We start from the raw sequence: 23,118 nt of genomic DNA on the forward strand, positions 1-23,118 counted from the left end.
GCAAATGTAAAGGCCCTTTCACACCAAGGGCCAGATTTACAAACAGCTTGGCCAGCACAAACCCTTTTTTGGCATTAAAAAAACTACTGCCAGGATTTACTAAAGACACACAGAGAAAAAATAGCGCTGAAAAAGCATGGACAGGGTTATTTTTGCAGCTGACCTTATTGTATATGCATTTGAAGTAGTTTCCTTTTCAGATGCAAAATTTATGGGAAAGAGAGTATTTAAATGTATCATCCAAGGTGATTTACCTAAGGTTTGCGCTAGTCAATTTACTGGTATTTGCGCCATTATTTACTGCCCCAAATAAGCATGTCTTAAACCTGTCGCTATAATTTGCGCTGCTCTTGGTAGATTGCGTTGGTCATTATGGAAATTATCCAGCTGTGTTCTTTAATTTTGCATGTTGTCAGAAGATCACGCACAGAATTTTCCACTCCCATCGTCACTTTTTTGGAATTGCGCTCTCACACTAATTTAGTAATTTAGTAAATCTGGTCCCAAAAGTATGCAAATGTGCTGCCATTCTGGATTGCAAAAGAATAGGATGCAGGATAAGAAAGTTCACTTGTACTTAACTTGAAATAAGTTACATGCTTGTGTAGTAAAATCAAAATCTAAAGTTTTGTTAGCTTAAAACTTGAGTTTATTAACTTCTAATTCAGAGTTTCAATTAATAACTTGAGGCAACATCTCTTCCAACTGATACCTAGCTTTCCAGGTCTCCCATCCAGGTTCAGCTTCACTATATGTGTGAAGAGCTACAGGTTGCCAGCTGTTGGCTATTACAGACAGGCTCCTCAAATGCCCCACATCACTGATCATGTGATCATCATCACAAAGGAAGATGAGTGCATGGAAATATAAACGGACAGTACATGGAAATGTAAACAGACAGTACATGGAAATGTAAATAGACAGTTCATTAAATTTAAAATGTGTCAGTTTCAAGAACTCAGAAGAAAAGAAAATTCTTAATATGTTAATATATTTCAAATAATTTGTCAAATTTATTTTCCCCTAGTACAATTAAATACTTTGTGTACTGGTTTACAGTGTACACAAGTAAAGCAGACAATGTAAAGTAATCTGTAAAATTTGTCTTTTGCTCTGCTGTTTTAATAAACAATAGTTACTTATCTTTGCAATGATGTAAATAAATTGCTTTATGTGATTTATTTGATGTCAGAATGCCATATAGGAAAGAGTTCAAATATGCAGAAAATTATGAAAACCAAAGAATGTGCAGGACCTGTAGGATTTTTCTGAAGAATAGTGGTCAACTGTTCAGGACAAACAAAGGACTCATGAACAACTACCACAAAACACTGAAACAGTCTTTGATCATTCAGGTAACAAAACACTGTAGCCTATGGTGGGTGTGTAAACTTTTGAACATTTGTGTAAATTCACTTAGCCTTTATTTTCTCTTGTGGACTATATGTAAACTGTAAACATCCGTTATCTTTTTATCACTGAAAAAAAAAAAAAAAAAAAAAAAAAAAAAAAATATATATATATATATATATATATATATATATGTATGTTATCCAAAGGAATTAACTGGAGCATAATTAAAGGGTCATGAAAACCCAGATGTGAGATGTTGAAAACAATTAAACAATGAGAACACTTACTATGTTTATTATTAATTGTAAAGTTCTTGTTTTATCTTTCATTTTATTGATTCCTTTCATACAAAAAAGTAAAATACGCATTACAAATTAGATGGATATCTCGCTCTTTCAAGGCAAAGCGTTTGGCACTCAAACAAATCTATTAGCCGAATGATTCACTGTTGTAAGAGGCTTTCGTCTGTATGAAATCTCTCCAGGGCTTTTACTTTATGAAAAGGGCTTTTATTTTATAAAGTGTTACTGCCGCTTTAAGTGTACAAACCTTCACCCGGATGTTGATCGTTATTTACAGCCGGTGAGAATGGCGGACATGGACGAGCTGTTCGGTAGTGATGGCGATAGTGACAATGAGCAACGAGGTACTTTACACTTGTATTATTGCATTAATCATTGAAAATGTGTTTCATTCTTTTATTAAATATGTTTCTCTCAATATAGCTCTCGTTTAGCGGTATGTGCATTTATAAGACGGTCATTGCTTCAGCACTGCATACAGTTTTTCATCCCGTTTTTTTAGTACGGTTAGATCCGGTATTCTCACAAAATAACCACGGTAACCAAAAATGTCGCCCACAATTACAAGTATTTGAAAACTTTATGATCTATTATAAATGCAGTAGTCTTTCCAAATACGTCTATTTTGTATGTAATATTCATAGTGCACTTTTAGATGTAAATTATATTAGGGAAAATGTCCATTTATTTACCCTATCAAGAAAGATATTGTATTCTAAAATGTATTTAAAAAAAGTGCAGTTTAAATTTGACTTGAATAAACCTCTCCCACAATGTGCATGCTACTATTATTATTAATTTTTGCAATTAGAAATTAAATGTCATGATTATACAACTGTGATATTTTTTTTAAATAAACCTGCTTTGCTGTTTATAATTAATATATATATATTTTTTTAAATATTCTTTTCAAGTCAGTCACACTGTCCAACCAAATGCAGAAAAAAACTCTGACATCAGAGAGATATCTCTAAAATATGATATCAGAGAAGTCCCCTTATGATTGTCTGTCAAGATAAAGCTCAATAACTCTTTCTTTAAATATCACATAATTTAACTTTTGTATGACAAGGCAATGTTATTTCAGGTTTTAAAATGTCATGTGGTGCAACTTCCCAAAATCTCAATGACATTTGATTCATAATTCATATTTATAGAAGAAAAAAAAAAAAAAAAATTTTTTTAAATTGAAGACACTCTTATGGCATTGACCGATTAATTAAAATGAATAAACAATTACTAGCTGTACAATTATATAACTGTTACATTCTGAAAAATTCCTCATTACGTAGCTCTATTTGGGATGTAAAATGTTTCTTAGGGACTCGTTTATGGTCTGTTCCATATTGAAGTTAAACTCAAGTATACTGTAAGTCAGTTTGGATAAAAGCATATCCTAAATGACAAGTTAATAAATTAGTGTATGCGTTGATGTGTTTCCTCCAGAGTCCGGCTCTGGTTCTGGCTCTGAATCAGAGCATGAGAGACCCAGATCTGCCAGCAATGCTTCTGGCAGTGAGAGCGACAGAGATCGTGACGAAGATGAGGATGAAGATGGGGGAAAGCCAAGCAATAAAGAGCTGTTTGGAGATGACAGTGAAGACGAGCGCGGGAGCCAGCACAGTGGCAGCCAGCACAGCGGCAGCCAGTCAGAGCGATCAGGCAACCAATCAGAGGCGAGCATGCATTCAGACAATGAACACAGTGGGTCAGAGGGCCATCACGAGGAGGACGAGGACGATGATGATGAGAGGGGCCACAGATCAGATGTAGGGAGCCCAGCCTCAGGAGCAGGAAGCCACAGGTCTGACAGAGGAAGTGGAAGTCCAGTGTCAGAGGCTGGGCAGCCCACGCTCAGAAGCAGGAAGCGGTCATTCAGATCCTGGCACACCTCATTCAGATGGAGAGGGGTCAGGGAAAGATGTCCATTCCGGAGATGAGAAGTGGGGTGGGGATGGAAAAAGTGACCAATCAGAGGATGAGGACAAACAGCAGAACTCAGATGATGAAAGGGACCATTCTGACGATGAAGGGGAAAGACAAAAATCAGGTGAGGTATATTGGCAGTGTGATTGCCAAATGAGTTCAGCTCAAACTTCGCCCCAAAGTCGCATTTCATTGGTCATGTAAATCTCAGTGCTGATTGCCTACATAATGTTACTTACAACTAATACTAAGCCCTAACCTTACCCAATGAAATTGACTGTAGGGCGAGATTTGTGCTGAACTGGTTAGGGGGAAAAATCGTATCGATTGAAGTGATCTGATCTGCGGGTATTAACATCTGTCTCATGTTTAAGTAAGTGTTAAAGGAGTTCAGTGTGTCTTTTGAAACTTGTAGCATTACATATGTTTACATGCACTAAGTTTTGTCAATCCAAATGAATTCAGTACAATTTCATATTCTGAAAGTTCTCTTTATATGAGCTCTATTCTTTGCAGTCTGTTTTACATTTTTGTTTAGAATTGTGATAATGGCACACAAAAAATGGGGGTATTTAATTTTTAATTTTTTTGAGCCTTTATGACATATCTATTAAAAAAGCTGACATATAAACATCATAAATGGCACTGTGCATGTGCGCAAGGTATTTTTGAATCCAGTTGAGAAGATAGTGGGATTAAAGGGTTAGTTCACCCAAAAATAAAAATTCTGTCATTAATTACTCACCCTCATGTCGTTCCAAACCTGTAAGACATTTGTTCATCTTCGGAACACAAATTAAGATCTTTTTTAAAGGATTAGTTTACTTTCAAATTAAAATTACCCCAAGCTTTACTCACCCTCAAGCCATCCTAGGTGTATATGACTTTCTTCTTTCTGATGAACACAATCTGAGAAATATTAATAAATATCCTGACGCACCAGAGCTTTATAACGGCAGTGAGCGAGGATCAACAAATATGAGCTGAAGAAAGTTTTTCCATCCACATCATATTCCACACGGCTCCGGAGGGTTAATAAAGGCATTCAAATTATGAAAAAAAAAAAATGGAACTGGCGGCATGTCAGTTAAGTATTTTCCATAAGTTGATTAGGGAAGGCATAGGGCGTAGCGTAAGCTTTTTGAACTGCGAGAGTTTTACACTTTCTTCGTAAGTAGAATGTGGAAGGCAATCTTGCGGAAGCTAGATATTTTACTTCATAACTTGTTAAATATGGATATTTTCTTTTTTACACAAATCATGCATCGCTTGACTTCAGAAGGCCTTTATTAACCCCTGGAGCTGTGTGGAGTACACATTTATGATGGATGGATGTGGATGGAAGCACTTTCTAAAGCTCATAATTGTTGATCCTCGCTCACTGCCATTATAAAGCTTGGATGCGTCAGGATATTTATTAAGATTTCTCCGATTGTGCTCATCAGAAAGAAGAAAAGTCATATACACCTAGGATGGCTTGAGGCTGAGTAAAGCTTGGGGTAATTTTCATTTGAAAGTGAACTAATCCTTTAATGAAATCTAAGAGCTTTCTGTCCCTCCATTGACAGCCTGCGCAACTACCACTTTCAAGCCGGAGTCCTGCATGGGTCCTGTTTGATAAACCAGCACCCGCAGTTATTAACCGCATACCCGACCCGATATCTGACTGAAATACTAATTTTAGCCCGTACCCGACCCATTTGACATAAAAACCGCAACCCGATCTGCACCCGCATTAAATCATTTTCTCATGCAGCCTAACGCAAGCCATAAAACCGACATTAGGCATTATGTCGCTGCATTTAATTAAACATTACATTAAACAACACAAGTAAAATAATAGAACAAAGAACGTTTTAGTAGGCCTGTTTAACTGTAAGCTTAAAGCTAGTAAATATTTTAGCAGATTCACTCAGCATTTAAACGCGGTTGTCTCTTCTGAAAATCAGCAGTGTTTACCTGGCCGCTGGTCCTCTTTGTAGCAGCACAAAAAATATTTTAAAACTTTTATTTTTTTATTATTGTGAATAGCCTATATTAAATACATATAGCGAGCAAAGCGCGCTCCCTTTAATATTATCACTATAGCTTTCAATCAGATGCAGCGCGATTGGCTACAATGCTCAGCGCTGCAAATCCTGCTGTAATTAGAAGCCTTTAACGGTCTTCAGACAGAGCGTGAACACAAATAAGCACGGGACCATTTGAAAGCAGCTGTCAAATGCACCGAATTGAGTTGGAATAGTCTTGGCTATTGGACCCGCAGTCCACCCTCACTGCACCCGACATGTAAATATTATTCTACCCGTTACATAAAATTTGGCAGGTCACCCGTTGGGTACCCGCCCGCGTGCAGGACTTTGTTTCAAGCCCCAGCAAGGTAGTAAAGACATCATTAAAGTATTCCATGTGACACTTTATGAAACTTCAGACTTCAGGTGGTTTTCTTGTGCAAAAAACAAAAACAAATTCACCACTTTATTTACAACGTCTGCTCTTGCGTCAACACAACACACATACGCTGTGGTGCTCTTGTGAATGCACATTGGAGATTAATATTTTGTAAATATAGTGGTAATTTTTTTTTTTTCGCAAACAAAGCATCTGCATCGCTACATAAATTTTTGATTTAAATTACTGGAGTCACATGGATTACTTTTATGATATTTTTACTACCTTTCTGGGGCTTGAAAGTGGTAGTTGTGTAGGCTGTCAATGGAGGGACAGAAAGCTCTCAGATTTCATTAAAAAGATCTTGATTTGTGTTTGAAGATGAACAAATGTCTTCCAGGTTTGGAACGACATAATGGTGGGTAATTAATGATAATTATTCATACATAATTGAGTAAATAATTGATCAGATTATTTCAGGTCTTCACCCCCCTTTCAGTTTGAATTTAATTTGGATAAAGCTCAATTTAATGAGGCATTTACGTGAAACCTTTTCAGTCTGTAATCAATATGATTGATAACAGATTATTTGCATGCATGTTGTGAACATAGCTATTGTATTTGTGGCAAAAAATAAAGGACTACCTTCTCGGACAACACCTGAGATGTTATATTTCTGTTTTCTGATATTAACATGTTTATTCTAACAAATCCTTTTTGTTTGTGGTCATTCATTTCAGAATCTATCAAGGGCAGTGACAGCGAAGATGATTTCACACGCAAGAAAAAGAAAAAAATAGCTTCAGACTCTGACTCGGATTCTGACCGTGATTCACAGAGGGGGGGTGAGTGACAGACAGACACTTTCTGTGATGAAACACGGTGTTCTACACACAGAAGCTCTGTTAAACTCTGTGTTTGTGTGCATGTAGGTAAGAAGCCCGCAGCAAATGATCTGTTCGGGGAAGCAGATGATATTTCATCAGACAGTGACGCAGAGAAACCTCTCACACCTGGGCAGCCAATGGTGAGACTTTTAAACGCACAACATCAGAAAAAATGAATCTGCTGAATAACTAATGAAATTTTGCAGATTTTCTTAAGCCACCTTTCTTATGCGGTTTGAAATATGATTAAACAGAAGTTGTGATAGGCTTTTCTTCACTATTGTGACGTATATTCGAGTGAAATGGGTTCACGAACCAGATAATGTAGGGCGGCACTTGATTTTGTCCATTGGGAATTGATTGTATTGTTGTGGTTTGCTATTGCTGTGATGTCATGTGAGTGACAGGTTGTCCCGCCCTCACGCCGACAAACAAGGCACTGCAAGAGGGAGGGGAAAATATTTTGATTAAAGATTACGAGGCACATTAAAAAAATAAAGATGTGCACTGATAAATCATTTATAATAAATACTGCAATATTCCATTAAAAATAGTAATTGTCTTTTTTGATTTCATGGTGACTTTAACTTTTGAAAGCATAAATTAAGACGGCCATAAATATTACTATTTTAATTGAATGAAAAAGTATTTTTAATAATAATAATTACATTTTGGGCATCTTGTCACCTTTCTCACCCTTGATGAGGTTGCATTCCTGTTTCTTGCTCCCAAAACTGTCATAATTTAGATTTACACAATATTCAACCTCTCTAACACTTAGGTTGAGTTAGGTTAGGTTGTTATATTTTACTGTTTTTTTTTTTTTTTTTTTTTTTTAAGAAGGTAATACTTTATTTCAAGGTGACAGTTACATGTACTTGCTATACTAATAACAGCAAATTAATTACACTAACAATATCACCTTAAATTAAACTAACCCTTCAATATGCAAATTGCTGATCAATTGAATTGATCTGAACTGAATAAATAGGATGGTGAGGATGGTCTGGAGGGAGATCAGCCCGAGGAGGAGCCGGCTCCAGAGACGAGAATCGAAGTGGAGATTCCCAAAGTCAGCACAGATCTGGGCAGTGAGCTGTACTTCGTCAAATTACCCAACTTTCTCAGTGTGGAGCCCAGGTGTGTGGATGTCTACATGAGAACTGAAGGAGTTGCTAAATGCTCCATCCTAACAATCCTAGTCAGTCAGCAGTTTGTCACCTCTCTCACTGTTTCTTCACAGGCCGTTTGACCCTCAATACTATGAGGATGAATTCGAGGATGAGGAGATGTTAGATGAGGAAGGACGGACCCGTCTCAAGCTGAAGGTGGAGAACACCATCAGGTGGCGCTCTAGGCGTGATGAGGAGGGCATTGAAATCAAGGAGAGCAACGCACGGATCGTTAAATGGTCCGACGGAAGGTGAGGAGACGCATGCAGAATTTGTGGTGAATAACTGCATAGAATCATTTCAGAAGGCACTGATTATTGTCACCTTTCAAGTCAAGTCACCTTTATTTATATAGTGCTTTATACAATACAGATGGTTTCAGAGCAGCTTTACAGTGATAACAGGAAAATGATTCAATGATGCTGTACAACAAGTTCATTTCGGCTGTACAGCTGCTCTAAAAGAAAATGGTGTCATTATTCAGCTGAAGTCAGTTCAGTGTTGATTCAGGTCTGTTGTAAAGACCATCAATTATTAAATTAGTTCAGTTAATCTATAAAGCAGTTCTGAGGAAAAACAGTGACATCATCATCCAGCTCAGTTCAGTTCTCATCCAATAGTGTCAGTGCAGTCAAATCAACAATATTGTTGAATATTAAGTTGCTCAGATGATAAGATGCTGCAGAAATATGGAAATCAGCCTCACTCTTCTCGTTCTGTAGCATGTCTCTGCACCTGGGGAATGAGGTGTTTGACGTGTATAAAGCTCCACTGCAAGGTGACCACAACCACCTGTTCATCCGCCAGGGCACAGGACTGCAGGGTCAGGCTGTGTTCAAGACCAAACTCACCTTCAGGTGCGTCACACACACACACACACACACACACACACACACGTGCGTACGTGCGTGTTTCTTCTACAGCAGTGATTGGCTGCATTTGAAAGCTTATAATGCAGCTGACTTGTTGCCTCGCTGCCCTATCAGGCAATGACTTTGCAGGCAGTGTTTACGCACTAAGGTATCTCAACTAATTTCAGACAGATTTCTGAGGCAGCAGTTTAATGATCTATTACAACAAAATAGAGAGAGCTTTGGTGATAACTAAACAAATATGTAATTACTACAATATTAATTTCTTACTAGAAATGACATCAAAAGTGGAAAAAGTTGGTCAATAATGTACTTTTAAACACAAACTCACCACCAACCGCAACTTTCAGACGCCATATTTTTTCTTTCAAAAGATACATCTATGCTGCCTTTAAACTGTATTATCATTGTATTCAGATGTGTCTTGTTGCCTTCCTACCTCTGTATCCTGCCTGTAGAGGCAGCATTTTTCAGCTTTTGGATGCAGCAATAGTATTAGTAGTGGTGATATATCACTGGTTGGACGCTAGGTGGTGCTATGGGGCAATTTTTGCTAAGCAGTGCTGCATGGATTACATATTTTTGTAGGCCAAACCTTTTAGCCTTTTAGCATTTTAGCACTTCCGGTTCCATCATCCTCAAGTCCTCATCAGCCTTTAGTGACATTTTCACTCACTGTCATAAGCAGGTATTGTTACCATGACCACCGCTTGAGTCTCACTCCCACTGCATTGAATGTATTTTTCTAAAAAAAAAAATTATGAAAAGTACCTGTACACACGAGAGGCATGATTGCAAGAAAAACTATACATTTTAGGGCTATTGTTATAGGAACTGTTGTTGTTTTCAAGTAAGTTTCATTCATGATGTTCCTCCATTTAAGCCAGTATAAAATTTCATACCAGTATTGTCCCTCATATTATATAACCTGTATTGCAAGCCATATATAAATTTAATAAATATGTTTAACTTTATTTTATGCATGTTCAGTTCAGTGCTATACACTTTGTGTATAGGGGTAAACCAGGGGTCTCCAACCCTACTCCTGGAGATCTACCATCCTGCAGTGTTTAGCACCAACCCCAATTAAACACATTTGAACCAGCTAATCAAGGGCTGTGTTCGAAATCGCCCCCTATACCCTCATTCACAATTCCCTACATTAGTCCACTAATATAGTTCATCTGAGGGAGTGACAGAAAACAAGTGAGTGAATTCGGACACTGAGTGCACCTGAAGGGCAGCCGCTTTTGTATAGTTTGTGCTTGCTGTTTAATAATTATTTGAAACTTGGCAAAATGGCAGCTCCAGTAGTAATGAAAAGATTTCTAAACTATAAATATATGTATTTTTTTTTTTTTAAATTAGTTAAAATTTGTCTCTAAAGGCCACAAAAGAATTACTGTTTTTATAAGACTACCCCATAATAAAAACATTTTCAAGACATTTTGAATCTTTAATATTTTCGTTAAGATTACATTTAATAATTCACATCATAGCTGTAATTATATCATGTTTTATCATGACTGGAGTGATGTATTGAACAATCAGCATCCAGGACTTCAACCAAATATTTTATAATGATATTCTCAGGGAAAAACCTGAGTTTCACTGAAATATCTTTTAGTTTAGAACTAAACTTTGGTAAGAGTTTTAGCAGATGGGTTATTTATTAAATCAGCAGCTAGTCAACTAATCCACCAGCAGAGGTCTCTTAGGGTTGACCAATAACATGGATGTTGTTTTGTCAACATCAAGATTTTAGTTTTAAATTTAAGTTTTGAATGTTTAAAAGAGTACAAATTTCTTTTAAAAGTACAAATGTCCCATCATGCACAAGTAATATGCATTTGTAATAATTAAATTAAATAATAAAATGAAAAATTATAAAATTAATAAAATTAAAAATGTTTAAAATAGTTTAAATGAAGCATATCACACTTCAGGATGCTTGTGTGTGTATTTCTACATGTTGCTGACATGCAATTGCGTTTGTAGACCTCACTCCACAGACAGCGCCACACACAGGAAAATGACCCTCTCTCTTGCGGACCGCTGCTCAAAGACACAGAAGATCCGAATTCTGCCCATGGCTGGCAGAGACCCAGAGTCCCAGAGAAATGAGATGATCAAGGTAGAACACACACACACACACACACACACACAAACATACTTGAACTCCGCAAAGGGATTTGGGTTTAGACCAAGACTGATGGAAAATTTAGTGGGATTCATATCAACACAGAAATGCAGTGTGTTTTCAGAGGGAGGTTATATCATAACTTGTATCCTCCTTAAAGGATTAGTCCACTTTCAAATAAAAATTTCCTGATAATTTACTCACCCCCATGTCATCCAAGATGTCCATGTCCTTCTTTCTTAAGTCGAAAAGAAATTAAGGTTTTTGATGAAAACATTCCAGGATTATTCTCCTTATAGTGGACTTCAATGGACTCCAAACGGTTGAATGTCAAAATTAGTTGTAGTGCAGCTTCAAAGGGCTTTAAACGATACCAGACGAGGAATAAGGGTCTTATCTAGCGAAACGATCGGCCATTTTCATAAAAAAAATACAAATGTATATGCTTTATAAACACATGATCGCCTTGCAAGTGCTTCGCCATTCCGCCTTCAGTATTCTTCAAAAAGCTTACGCTGTATGTCCTACGCCTTCCCTATTCTACTAGAAAAAACGGAACTGGCGCCGCGTTCGTTCCATAAGTTGAATAGGGAAGGCACTTGCAAAGCGATCATTTGTGTTTATAAAGCATATACATTTGTATTTTTTATTTTATTTTTTAAGAAAATGACTGATCGTTTCGCTAGATCAGACCCTTATTACTCGTCTGGTATCGTTTAAAGCCCTTTGAAGCTGCATTAAAACTAATTTTGACATTCAACCATTTGGAATCCATTGAAGTCCACTATAAGGAGAATAATCCTGGAATGTTTTCATCAAAAACCCTAATTTCTTTTCGACTTAAGAAAGAAGGACATGGACATCTTGGATGACATGGGGGTGAGTAAATTATCAGAATTTTTATGTGAAAGTGGACTAATCCTTTAATAAAAAGCTCTTCTTCCTGAAACCCTGGTGTTTTAGGAGTAAACTAGGCCATAGGGCTGTCCTCCAAAGGCAGTTTAAGCATTATGTTTTGAATCTTAAGAGCCCGATATACTTAAAACGAAATCAAAGAACAAACTGGTGTGACGCCATTTTGAACAAAATCAGGCCAAAACAAAAAGTTCCCTCTGGCTGGTAAACACAAAGGAGCTATCATTGGTCCGTAGCGATGATTTTATAGGTAGGTGTGCTCTGAGACTCCGCCTTCTTTGACATGGAAATCTTCCCCGGCTCATTTCTTCTGTTCAGCCCATCGAGGTCAGATGTTCCCGAGTAAAAACATGAACAAGCTGGAGAGTCGCTTTATAGTAGAAACAGAAGTTGTAATTCTAATGTAAAGGGACACTGACACTATTTTTTCATGTTTAATACTGTAAAGCAGAGTCCTGCACGGTCCTGTTTGGTAAACCCGCCCCGCATCTGCATTACTTAATAGAACACCCGACTGTTTTCCGACAGCAGCACTAATTTAATTCCCTGCCTGACCCGACCCCTTTAACAAAGACTGTGACTTGAAACACACCCGCATTAAAGGGTTAGTTCACCCAAAAATGAAAATTCTGTCATTAATTACTCACCATCATGTCGTTCTACACCCGTAAGACCTTCTTTCATCTTCAGAACACAAATTAAGATATTTTTGATAAAATCTGATGGCTCGTGAGGCCTGCATTGAGAGCAAGTTAACTTAGACTTTCAAATGCCCAGAAAGATACTAAAAAATATTTTTTAAAACAGTTCATGTGACTACCTTAATGTTATTGAAGCAACGAGAATACTTTTTTATGCGCCAAAAAACAAAATAATGACTTTATTCAACAATATCTAGTGATGGGTGATTTCAAAGCACTGCTTCATGAAGCTTCGAAGCTTTACGGATCTTTTGTTTCAAATCAGTGGTTCGGAGAGCGTATCAAAAATATCTTAATTTTTGTTCCGAAGATAAACAAAGGTCCGGGTGTGGGTGAGTAATTAATGACAGAATTTTCATTTTGGGTAAACTAACCCTTTAAATCTACTAAATTCTGAGTTGATGCATTTAATAAAAATAGACACGCAGCCCAACATGGTAATAATTAACAGGAAAACAAAGATGAACGTGCATCCGTCGTGTAACAATACAAAACTTTTGCCTACATCATGTGAACAAACTGCCCATACAGGCTATGTTGAACAAATGTGCATAAAGCACACCATAGGCTATATAGACGCTTAGAGGTCTCCATAAATTAAAAGAACATAGCCAAATATGAGGCTTTACTGTCATATAATATTGGGGACATTTTAGCGGATTCACTCTGTATTTAAATGCGGTTGTCTCTCCTAAAACTCTGCCATGTATTTGTGGCCATCGGTCCTCTTACAAGCATGAAAAATAAAACTTTTATTCAAATTGAATTGTGAATGGATTATATACAGAATTTAAGCGAGCAAAGAGCGCTCCATTAATGACTGAAGCTGTCAATCACGTGATTGGCTGCAATGCTCAACGCTGCAAATCTCGTGGTAATTAAGCCTTTGACGCTCTTCAGAGCACGGGACCGTTTGAAAGCAGCTGCCTATCAGTGGGTACCGAATTGAGTCAAAATAGTCTTGCCTATTGATTACCGACCCGCACCGCAAATGTCAAAGTAAATGTTCCAACCGTTACATGAAATATTAGCAGTTCACCCGTCGGGTACCCGTGGGAACCCGCCCACGTGCAGAACTCTGCTATAAAGCTGCTGCTTTAAAGCGATCTCCTGATGTAATGTGACTTTAATGGAATTGCTGATTTGCAGAGCTGGTGCAAACATATCCCTATCGCTATGATCGGATGCTATCTTATCTGCTGTTTTCTCACCACTGTCATTATTGTTGTGTTTATTTTGTTGTTGAAAGGAAAGCGCCCAACACATTTACATAATCATCTAAACCTTCAGGGTGTTTGCTAACACTATACCGCTGGTCACACATTTAAAACTTCTTTTTACCCCTAAGCAAGGAACAAAAAAGAACTTCGCCATGAGTATATCGGGGCCTTTAAAGGACAACATTACACACAATGACTCCATTATTATCATTTTATTTCAGAAAATCTTATTGTAAAAATCTGATAAGTTATTGCATAAGACAGTGGTCACATAACGGACTTATCAGAGTCTGTGAAGATTAGGCCATCTCGGCATGTAGAATGTTTCCTCACAAACACAACAGATCTTGGCAGCAGCAGGTTATGCACGTATGATTTGAGCTGTGTTATCTAAACAGATTGGCTGACAACTAAAGTGGAGTGTTGTAAATGTTTTTATCTAATTCCTCTCACTCATTTATCTCCCTCTGACCAGAATTCTAATGTCCAAAGAGCCAGATTTCATATCAGATGAGTGACCATAAGTCAGTCAAATGCCCAGACACTATTAGACAGCTTTGCTGGAATTAAAGTGTCATAAATGAAGAGCTATAAAATTATTTCACAAGTGGCTTTCTGAGATAAATATTGTTTATGCCGCCTGGACCGGTTCATGACTCAGCTGGGCCTGAAATTACATTGTATATACCTTTTCAAACCTTTGGGGTCAGTAAGATATTTATTTCTATTTTTTTTGAAGAAGAAATTATTAATACTTCTATTCTGTGAGGGTGCACTAGGCTGATCAAAAATTACAGTAGAGATTTTTGTTTTGTTAAAGATTTGTATTTCAAATGAATGTTTTTTTTTTTTTTTTTTTTTCCCTTTCTATTTAAAAATTCATGGCTTCCAGCACAATATGAAGCAGCACAACTGTTTTCAACACTGATAATAATAATAAGAAATATTTCTTATCAGCATATTAGAATGATTTCTGAAGGATCATTTGACACCGAAGACTGAAGTACACTGTTCTTTTGAATTGTAATAATTTTTTCACAATTTTACTGTTTTAATGTGTTTTTTAATCAAATAAATGTTGCTTTGGTTATCATAAACTATTTTCAAAAAAGTTTCACCAACCCCAAACTTTTTTAATGGTAGTGTATATACAATACAAATTCAGGCCAAGGTAATTAAAATCATAAATAAATGCCATTTATGCCATCTGGAATGGATATCACGATTTACTGCAGAGGTCATGGGAAAGTAATGGAACTTCTCTGGTGAAAAGTGTGGGAGTTAAAATTTAGTAATTGAAAATATGTATTAAATCCAATAAGGTTTAGTTCTTGAATCCTTTTTCATTACTCAGACTGATAAACTAGGAAGTGGATGTGTTCGTTCAGTGTAATCCTGCAGTGACATCAGAGTTTCTCTTTTTTTTTTTTTGTGTGTGTCTCTGTGCAGAAAGAAGAGGAGAGATTACGTGCATCTATCCGCCGTGAGTCCCAGCAGAGGCGAATGAGAGAGAAACAGCATCAGCGAGGTCTGAACGCTGGGTACCTGGAGCCAGACCGCTATGATGAGGATGAGGAGGGTGAAGAATCCATCAGCCTGGCCGCAATCAAGAGCAAATATAAGGGTGGAGGTCTGAGGGGTATGTGACGTACAAAACATATATACACATGGGGCGTCGTGGATAAAAAGCTCAAACATTTTCAGATTGTATCATAAATCCTTGCAAAGATCACTTTATAAATCCCATTTAGCGTACATGCATGACTGAGATTGCCCAGTCTGTTTCCTCTTTGAAATATCCTTTCATGAAATAAGTGAGCTGGCAACACCTCTTTTTATAAGGTTTAACTGTTTTCTAGTGACACACTTTTTTTTTTTTTTTTTTTTTTTTACCAAAGTTAAAGTTCATTTAGCCATAATATATAATTTATTTATTTATTTATTTATTATTTTTTAAATTATTTTAATAATCAACACTGAATTATATACAAACGCAGAAGGCAGTTAATTGTTTTGTTTGTTGAAATATAAACATTTAAATGGTGGCTATAAAAACTTGACAGATTATCATGACAGATTTATTCAGACATGCAGTAAATGAGACATCTCTAACAGGTTAAGTAAAAATATAATGAAAAAAGTAATATAGTGCATATGTTTAGCAAAATAATCCTCTCTAGAGTTATTTATTCCTAGCAAACTAACGAGTTAGGCAAATGTAACGATACGTGACATTGTTTTCAAGCTGTTTTATTGACGTCTTTCTGCGGTTGAGGCACTATTTGGGCAATTACATGAGACATGATACTTTTCAGTTCGTTGTACCGTTTCTTTCAACATATCTGATGTTCATTCATGTTTATTTCGTGCTGTAACTAGTAGTAAAGCTGAACAGATGATCGGTTCATGCGCCGCTTGAAGTTAAGCAGCTACAGCAATCCGTCATGCCACGTTAAAGAACGCCAAAATGACATTTATCATTTGAATTTCATGATAAAATTGACTATTTGAAAGCTTAGACTTTCCCATCAAATGTCACAAAGCGTTTTGTGATTGTATGGTAGGTGCTACATATAATGTTTAGTGAAGTTTGGTTCATGCATCAACTGAAAACAGCATAGACTAAAAGATCAATCTTGGGATTTAAGAATCGATATCAGTTCATCAAAATGAAGATGGATTAAAATTGTTTAAATTATATTGTCAACCCAGCCCTAGCATCCACAAAGCTGACATGTTTACCTGTTGTAGTTTATCCACGTTGTGGGTACAAAATGGACACTGACACAGTCAAAGTGTGCCATCTGAGAAGCGCTAATTACACAGCACTTTTTTGGTCAATGATTTTGGCCCTCCAGAACTATTTCATCCAATAAGCTGTATTGGGCAAAAACTAATCATATCCATATGCTTGTTGCCATTCAGACACATGGTACCTCTAAACCTCTTTTTTTGGGAAAAACCCTTTACACCAACCAAACAAACTGAACTCTGACATCAAAACAAATCGCATCTGCACCAATAGATGTAAGTGTGAAAATGACCGTCTCTACAGGAAGTAGGTCAGTTGAAATGGCCTCTGAACTGCGGTGGGGTGCTGTGTCTGTAGTCTATATTGTATTCCCTCGCTCCCCCGTGGGTCAGTGTTTCTACACAACAGATTCTTTGAGTGAGATTGAGACCTGCTGCGATCAGCTAGAACATTCTGCTCTGCAACAACAGCTTGTGTTCCAAAAACAGCATGTCTCAATCACACACTTTCTCACTGACAGTAACTGTTACAGCCGTTAGCCGATTACCTGCCGACTCCTTAATACTGCATTATGCTGGAGTCCGACTGAGATTTAGATTAGTTTGTTCGGTTTGATTTGTTTGTGCCAGTAAGAGGTATTTACTGAAAGAACATCTCTCTGGAATGCTTGAAAATGAGTCCTGAATTCTGAGCTGTGCTTAAATGTTTGTTTGTTTGTTTGTGGGTAATAGAGGAGCGAGCCAGGATCTATTCGTCAGACAGCGATGAAGGTTCTGATGAAGACAAGGCCAAGCGGCTGATGAAGGCCAAGACACTGGACAGTGATGAGGTGAAACTTTCAGTCCAAACTGACCATTTATTGGAAAAAAGCTTCAAAAATGGAATGGTTATGATGCCACAACCATGAGTGACTGCCCACTTTTTCGGTATCATTGGTTACAAAAGTATATTTCCCATTCATTTTCTTCAGTAAAGAGATCAAAGCCATGAACCAAACTAAAGGACTTTAAAGGGTTAGTTCACACAAAAAATAAAATTGTCATCATTTACAATTGTCGTTCTAAACCCATAAGGCTTCCGTTCATCTTTGAACACAAATGAAGATATTTTTAATTTGTCTATTCATTGAAAGTCCACGCAGCAAAACGTTCAAACTTCAAAAAGTTAAAGGGTTAGTTCACCCAAAAATGAAAATTCTGTCATTAATTACTCACCCTCGTGCCGTTTTACACCCGTAAGACCTTCATTGATCTTCGGAACACAAATTAAGATATTTTTGTTTAAATCCGATGATTCCGTGAGGCCTACATAGGGAGCAATGACATTTCCTCTCTCAAGATCCATAAAGGTACTAAAAACATATTTAAATCATTTCATGTGAGTACAGTGGTTCAATATTAATATTATAAAGCAACGAGAATATTTTTGGTGCGCCAAAAAAACAAAATAACGACTTATTTAGTGATGGCCGATTTCAAAACACTGGTTCAGGAAGATTCGGAGCGTAATGAATCAGCGTGTCGAATCATGATTCGGATCGCGTGTCAAACCGCCAAACTGTTTTGTTCAACTGTTTTGTTTCAAACTGTGTTTTGAAATCGGCCATCACTAAATAATTCGTTATTTTGTTTTTTTGGCACACCAAAAATATTCTCGTCACTTTATTATAATAATATTGAACCACTGTACTCACATGAACTGATTTAAATATGTTTTTAGTACCTTTATGGATCTTGAGAGAGGAAATGTCATTGCTCCCTATGTAGGCCTCACGGAGTCATCGGATTTAAACAAAAATATCTCAATTTGCGTTCCGAAGTTTAACGAAGGTCTTACGGGTGTAAAACGGCATGAGGGTGAGTAATAAATGACAGAATTTTCATTTTTGGGTGAACTAAGCCTTTAAAGATGTCTTAATCACCTCCTGCTTGACACGTGAGAATGAACCACATTGGTTTTTGCATGTAAAGCAAGCACGATTTCCTTGATCAATGATTATATGTGAATAAAAGACTAAATTAAATCTGTTCATCTTCATATAAAGTGATTGTCTCTCTTCATAGGACTTTGATTAAACCACTCAATTCATATGTATTACTTATACAATGTCTTTGTTCTTTTTGAAGCTTGAACATTTTGGTTGTGTGGACTTGCAGTGGGTTGACTAAAATAAAAATATTTTTGTGTTCCAAAGATGAACGAATGTCGTATGTGTATGGACTGACATGAGGTTGAGTAAATGATGACAGAATTTTCATTTTTGGGTGAACCATCTAAGGTGAATCACAACATTTAGTTCTTTTGCCATGATTCCCATTTCTTGGTAACAGAAACTTGGATCTGATTGGTGAATCCTGCTTAAGGATCGTAGTGAATTGTTAATTTGCTATAGGAAGAAAATGAATGGGAGTTTACATTTCAAAGGTTAAAGGGTTAGTTCATCCAAAAATTAAAATTCTGTCATTTATTAACCATCATGTTGTTCCAAACCCGTAAGACTTTTGTTCATCTTAGGAACACAAATGAAGATATTTTTAATGAAGTTTGAGCGTTTTCTGTCCCTCCATTGACAGCTACGCGACTGATGCTTTGATGCTTCAAAAAATTCATAAAGAGATCTTAAAACTAATCCATATGATTTGAGTGTTTAGTCCAAATTTTCTGAAGAGACACAATCACTTTATATCATGAACAGATTGAATTTATGCTTTTATTCACATAAACATTGATCAGCAGAAGCTCAATCGAATCTGCTTGACTCGCGAGAACAAACCTCTTGCGGAAGCTCAAACGTGCTGCGTAACACACGACAATGAACCTCATTGGTTCTCGCACGTTAAGCAAGCATGCTTGAGCTTCCGTTTACCACAACTGATGTGTGAGTTGATGAATGTTTATATGTGAATAAATGCCTTAAATCTGTTCATTATATAAAGCGATCGTGTATCTTCAATACATTTGGACTAAACTGCTCAATTCATATAGATTCATTTTACTATCTTTTTATGAACTTTTTGAAGCGTCAAAGTGCTAGTCGCGTAGCTGTCAATGGAGGGACAGAAATCACTCAGATTTCATTAAAAATATCTTCATTTGTGTTCCGAAGATGAACAAAAGTCTTGCGGGTTTGGAAAGACATGAGGGTGAGTAAATGATTATAGAGTTTTCATTTTTGGGTAAACTAACCCTTTAATAGGCTAGCTAATAATCAGAAGTCATTTACATATAGAAGTCTTAAAGATACAGTATCAGAAACAATTATAAAGCTCTGAGAGGCTCGAAAATGGTTCTCAAAAACTAAATTCTGACTTGTCTTGGTGTAAGACACCTTGATTAGTGCACTTTAGGGAATTAAAATGAATTTTAAAAATTAATATTTCATTTCTTTCAGGAGGGAGAGAACTCTGGAAAGCGAAAAGCAGAGGAAGATGAGGAATCTACTTCCGCCAAGAAACCCAAAAAATATGTCATCAGTGATGAAGAAGAAGAAGAGGAGGAGGTGGAGGAAGACGAGTGATTTTCATTTTTTTTTTTTTTTTTTTTTTTTTTATTGTTTTGTGGTTGTTTAATCACAGTAAAGTAGGTTGTTAATCCATAAAATCTAATCTGCAGTTATTTGTATATTTTATAAGGACTGAAGATCATCATAACAACACTTCAATAAAGAGCAATAACCTTGATGTGGCCTGCTAGTTGTTTATTAAATGTGTAACTGAAAGATTACACTGTAATATGTTCAGTATGTTCATTTATAATAAAATCATGTTCTGAAAGTTTCTCCATGAAAGTTTGACCCTTGAACTGTCAATTTATGAAAGACTAAAAAGGTTGGGGGAACACTTCTCTGCTTGAATTTCACTGAATAGCCTTAACAAAAAGGCCTCAATAAATTTCCAGAGGTAAAGTTGATCACTTTTATTTGTCTTCTGTTCAGTGACGGTTTTTTGTTTGTTAGTTTTTGTGAATTATTGCTAAAAACACTTTCTGTAGGATAAAAAAAAAAAAATGTGAGTTATACTTTTCAAAGGTTAATAAGCTAGCCAATCATAACATAAGTACATATAGAAGTTTTAAAGATACAGCATCAAAACAAACAAATTTTTTTTTTTTTTTGGTTTTTTTTTTTGTCTGAAAATAAAGATGAAACAGAAATGATGCTACGTATATGATGGACATTTCAGATTTGCTTAAATATATGTAAACAGAGAGGCCACAGAAATGGATTTTGCTTAAACCTTCAAATGCCAAATGTATTACAAAGTATACTTCAAGGGGCAATAAAATTCATTTCCAATATTAAAATATATTTTGAGTAAATGCAAATATATTTTGAGCAGGACTTCATGTCCTGGTAAAATGATCAACCTAATTATAACCTGTAATTTATGAATGCTATTGGGTGAAAGCACATCCATCACAGGTGCAGTTTTATTATTGACATGGCGACTATGTTTGTGTTGGTGTGCATTTTCTCCAGAGCACCTGCTGAATCTTCAGGCTAGAGAGAGATTTGAAAGGCTGTTTATGTACAGTATGCTGTTTATTTGAAAGGCTGTTTATGTATCTTGCCCCATGACCCCAGAATGAGGCACACACACACAAACACTTCTACTTCCTTGAAGGTAATGCAGGCCTTAGTCTGCATTTATTGTCTTTTATTACTGCAGAGCTTCTGATCTGTTGGGTCACCTCTCTACAGCTGCAGCCACATTTTACCAGCTTGCTGTGTTTAGCTCTTTTTCTCTTTCTTTTAGTGGTGTTTGCTGACATTATATTCCCTTAAAAAGGTAACTAATTGTTTTGGTTACTTTGTATGGAAAGTAATGTTACTTTTGTGTTACCTTTTCTCACCTGGGCTGGGCTTGTTTGTTTTTTAAAAACAAAAATTCTTTTTTTTTGTGGCAAATTTAAAGGCCCTTTCATACCAAAAAGTGAAATGAATGAGCCTCAGACTGAAAAAAAAAAATGCAAATTCATGCCTGTACTGTACTTCCTCAAATTTCTATGGCCTCTTAATTATCAACATGAAAAACCTGTTGTACACAATCTTACACATGCCTTCTACCATCTGATTAAGTTCATAATTTTTTTTAGCAAGTAAAAGGCCTTTTAGTAAACATGTCCACCTTTAGTTTGTGGTACACGTATCTATTTGCTGTGAAATCTCGATTAAACATAAAAAAAATCCCCCCCCCCCACACAAGACAGGTACCAAGACAGGTTGTCGGCTATCTTGTTCTGGGGGCAAGTTTGATGTCTAACTTTGCCCGCACCTCCTTGGGCCAGGACTGCTCCAATCCCCACAGCTGAAGCATCTACCTGGACAATAAACTTCTTGGTGGGCTTTTGAGGACTGTGTGAGAACACATCCATTCCTTCAGGGTGTTAAAGGCTCCCTCACACTCCTCAGTACAGAAGATTGGGTTCTTGACATTTTTACAAAGCAGGTCGGTCAATGGGACAACAGTGGTGGAGAAGTTGGGGATGAAATGTCGATACCACTCCACCAGTCCGAAGGAGGATCGGACCTCCTTCTTTGTCCTTTGTCTTGGGCCATGTCGAACAGCATCTACCTTGTCCACTTGAAGTTTCAGCTCTCCATTTCCCAGGTGGTAACCAAGGTAGTTGGTCTCAGATTTAACCCACTCACATTTAGCCACATTTAAAGACAGGCCAGCCTCTTGGATCTTGCTAAGGGTCTAAGGGTCATACTGTATATGACAACATCATCCAGGTAAGCTGCTGACCAATCTTCACAGCCTCTGAGGACTTGGTCCATCAGACATTGGAAAGTTGTAGGTACCCCGTGCAAACTTAAAGGTAAAACAGGGAATTGAAATAACCCCCAGCGGGGTCCAGAATACAGTGTAGGGTCTGGCTGCCTCCTCCAGGGGTACTTGCCAATACCCTTTGCATAAGTCCAATGTTATGATATACTTGGCTTGGCCGATCCTTTCCAGAAGACCATCAATGTGTGGCATTGGGTATGCGTAAAATCTTGACTGGGCATTCAGCTTTCTAAAGTCAATGCAGATGCGTAAGGTGTCATCTTTCTTAGGGATGATAACAATTGGGCTGCTCCACTCACTCTTGGAAGGTTCAATAACTCCCAACTCCAGCATCATCTCAAAATCTCTGCTCTCAGGGGTGCCACCAGCCTCTCCGGTACTTGATACGTCCGCTGTCTGGAAGGTGTCGGATCAAGAAGGTGGATTTGATGTACCAGGTTGGTCCGCCCAGGCCTCTGACAGAACATCGAGGGGTACTGATCCAGAAGGTGGTGCAGCTGAGCCTGCTTGGACTCTTCCAAGTGAAGCAGATCAACGCCTGCTGGCTTTGCTGGCTTTCTCACCTTCGAATCTGGTTGTTCGTCCTCCTGATCCTCTTCCACATCACGAATCAGCAGCGATGTTTCAGGTTTGCTGGATGGTGTGGTAAGTCTGTGTAGCCTTGCCTTTGTTGGGGTGATGAATCCCATATGTCACTG

General features: G+C 37.2%; 1 protein-coding gene across 1 annotated transcript; it reads left to right on the forward strand.

Moving 5' to 3' along the window:
* The first annotated feature begins 1,923 nt into the window (after positions 1-1,923).
* On the forward strand, positions 1,924-20,540 carry leo1 (LEO1 homolog, Paf1/RNA polymerase II complex component). The gene is given in 12 exon segments (XM_051870742.1): positions 1,924-1,999; positions 3,102-3,495; positions 3,497-3,705; positions 6,713-6,817; positions 6,905-6,999; positions 7,851-7,999; positions 8,103-8,282; positions 8,754-8,888; positions 10,902-11,037; positions 15,329-15,518; positions 17,363-17,460; positions 20,023-20,540. Coding segments are annotated over 12 exon segments (1,875 nt in total). The 5' UTR covers positions 1,924-1,941; the 3' UTR covers positions 20,149-20,540.
* Positions 20,541-23,118: the final 2,578 nt, after the last annotated feature.

The sequence above is a fragment of the Ctenopharyngodon idella genome, chromosome 18, assembly GCF_019924925.1.
Source record: "Ctenopharyngodon idella isolate HZGC_01 chromosome 18, HZGC01, whole genome shotgun sequence".
In the NCBI taxonomy this organism is placed as follows: Eukaryota; Metazoa; Chordata; class Actinopteri; order Cypriniformes; family Xenocyprididae; genus Ctenopharyngodon; species Ctenopharyngodon idella.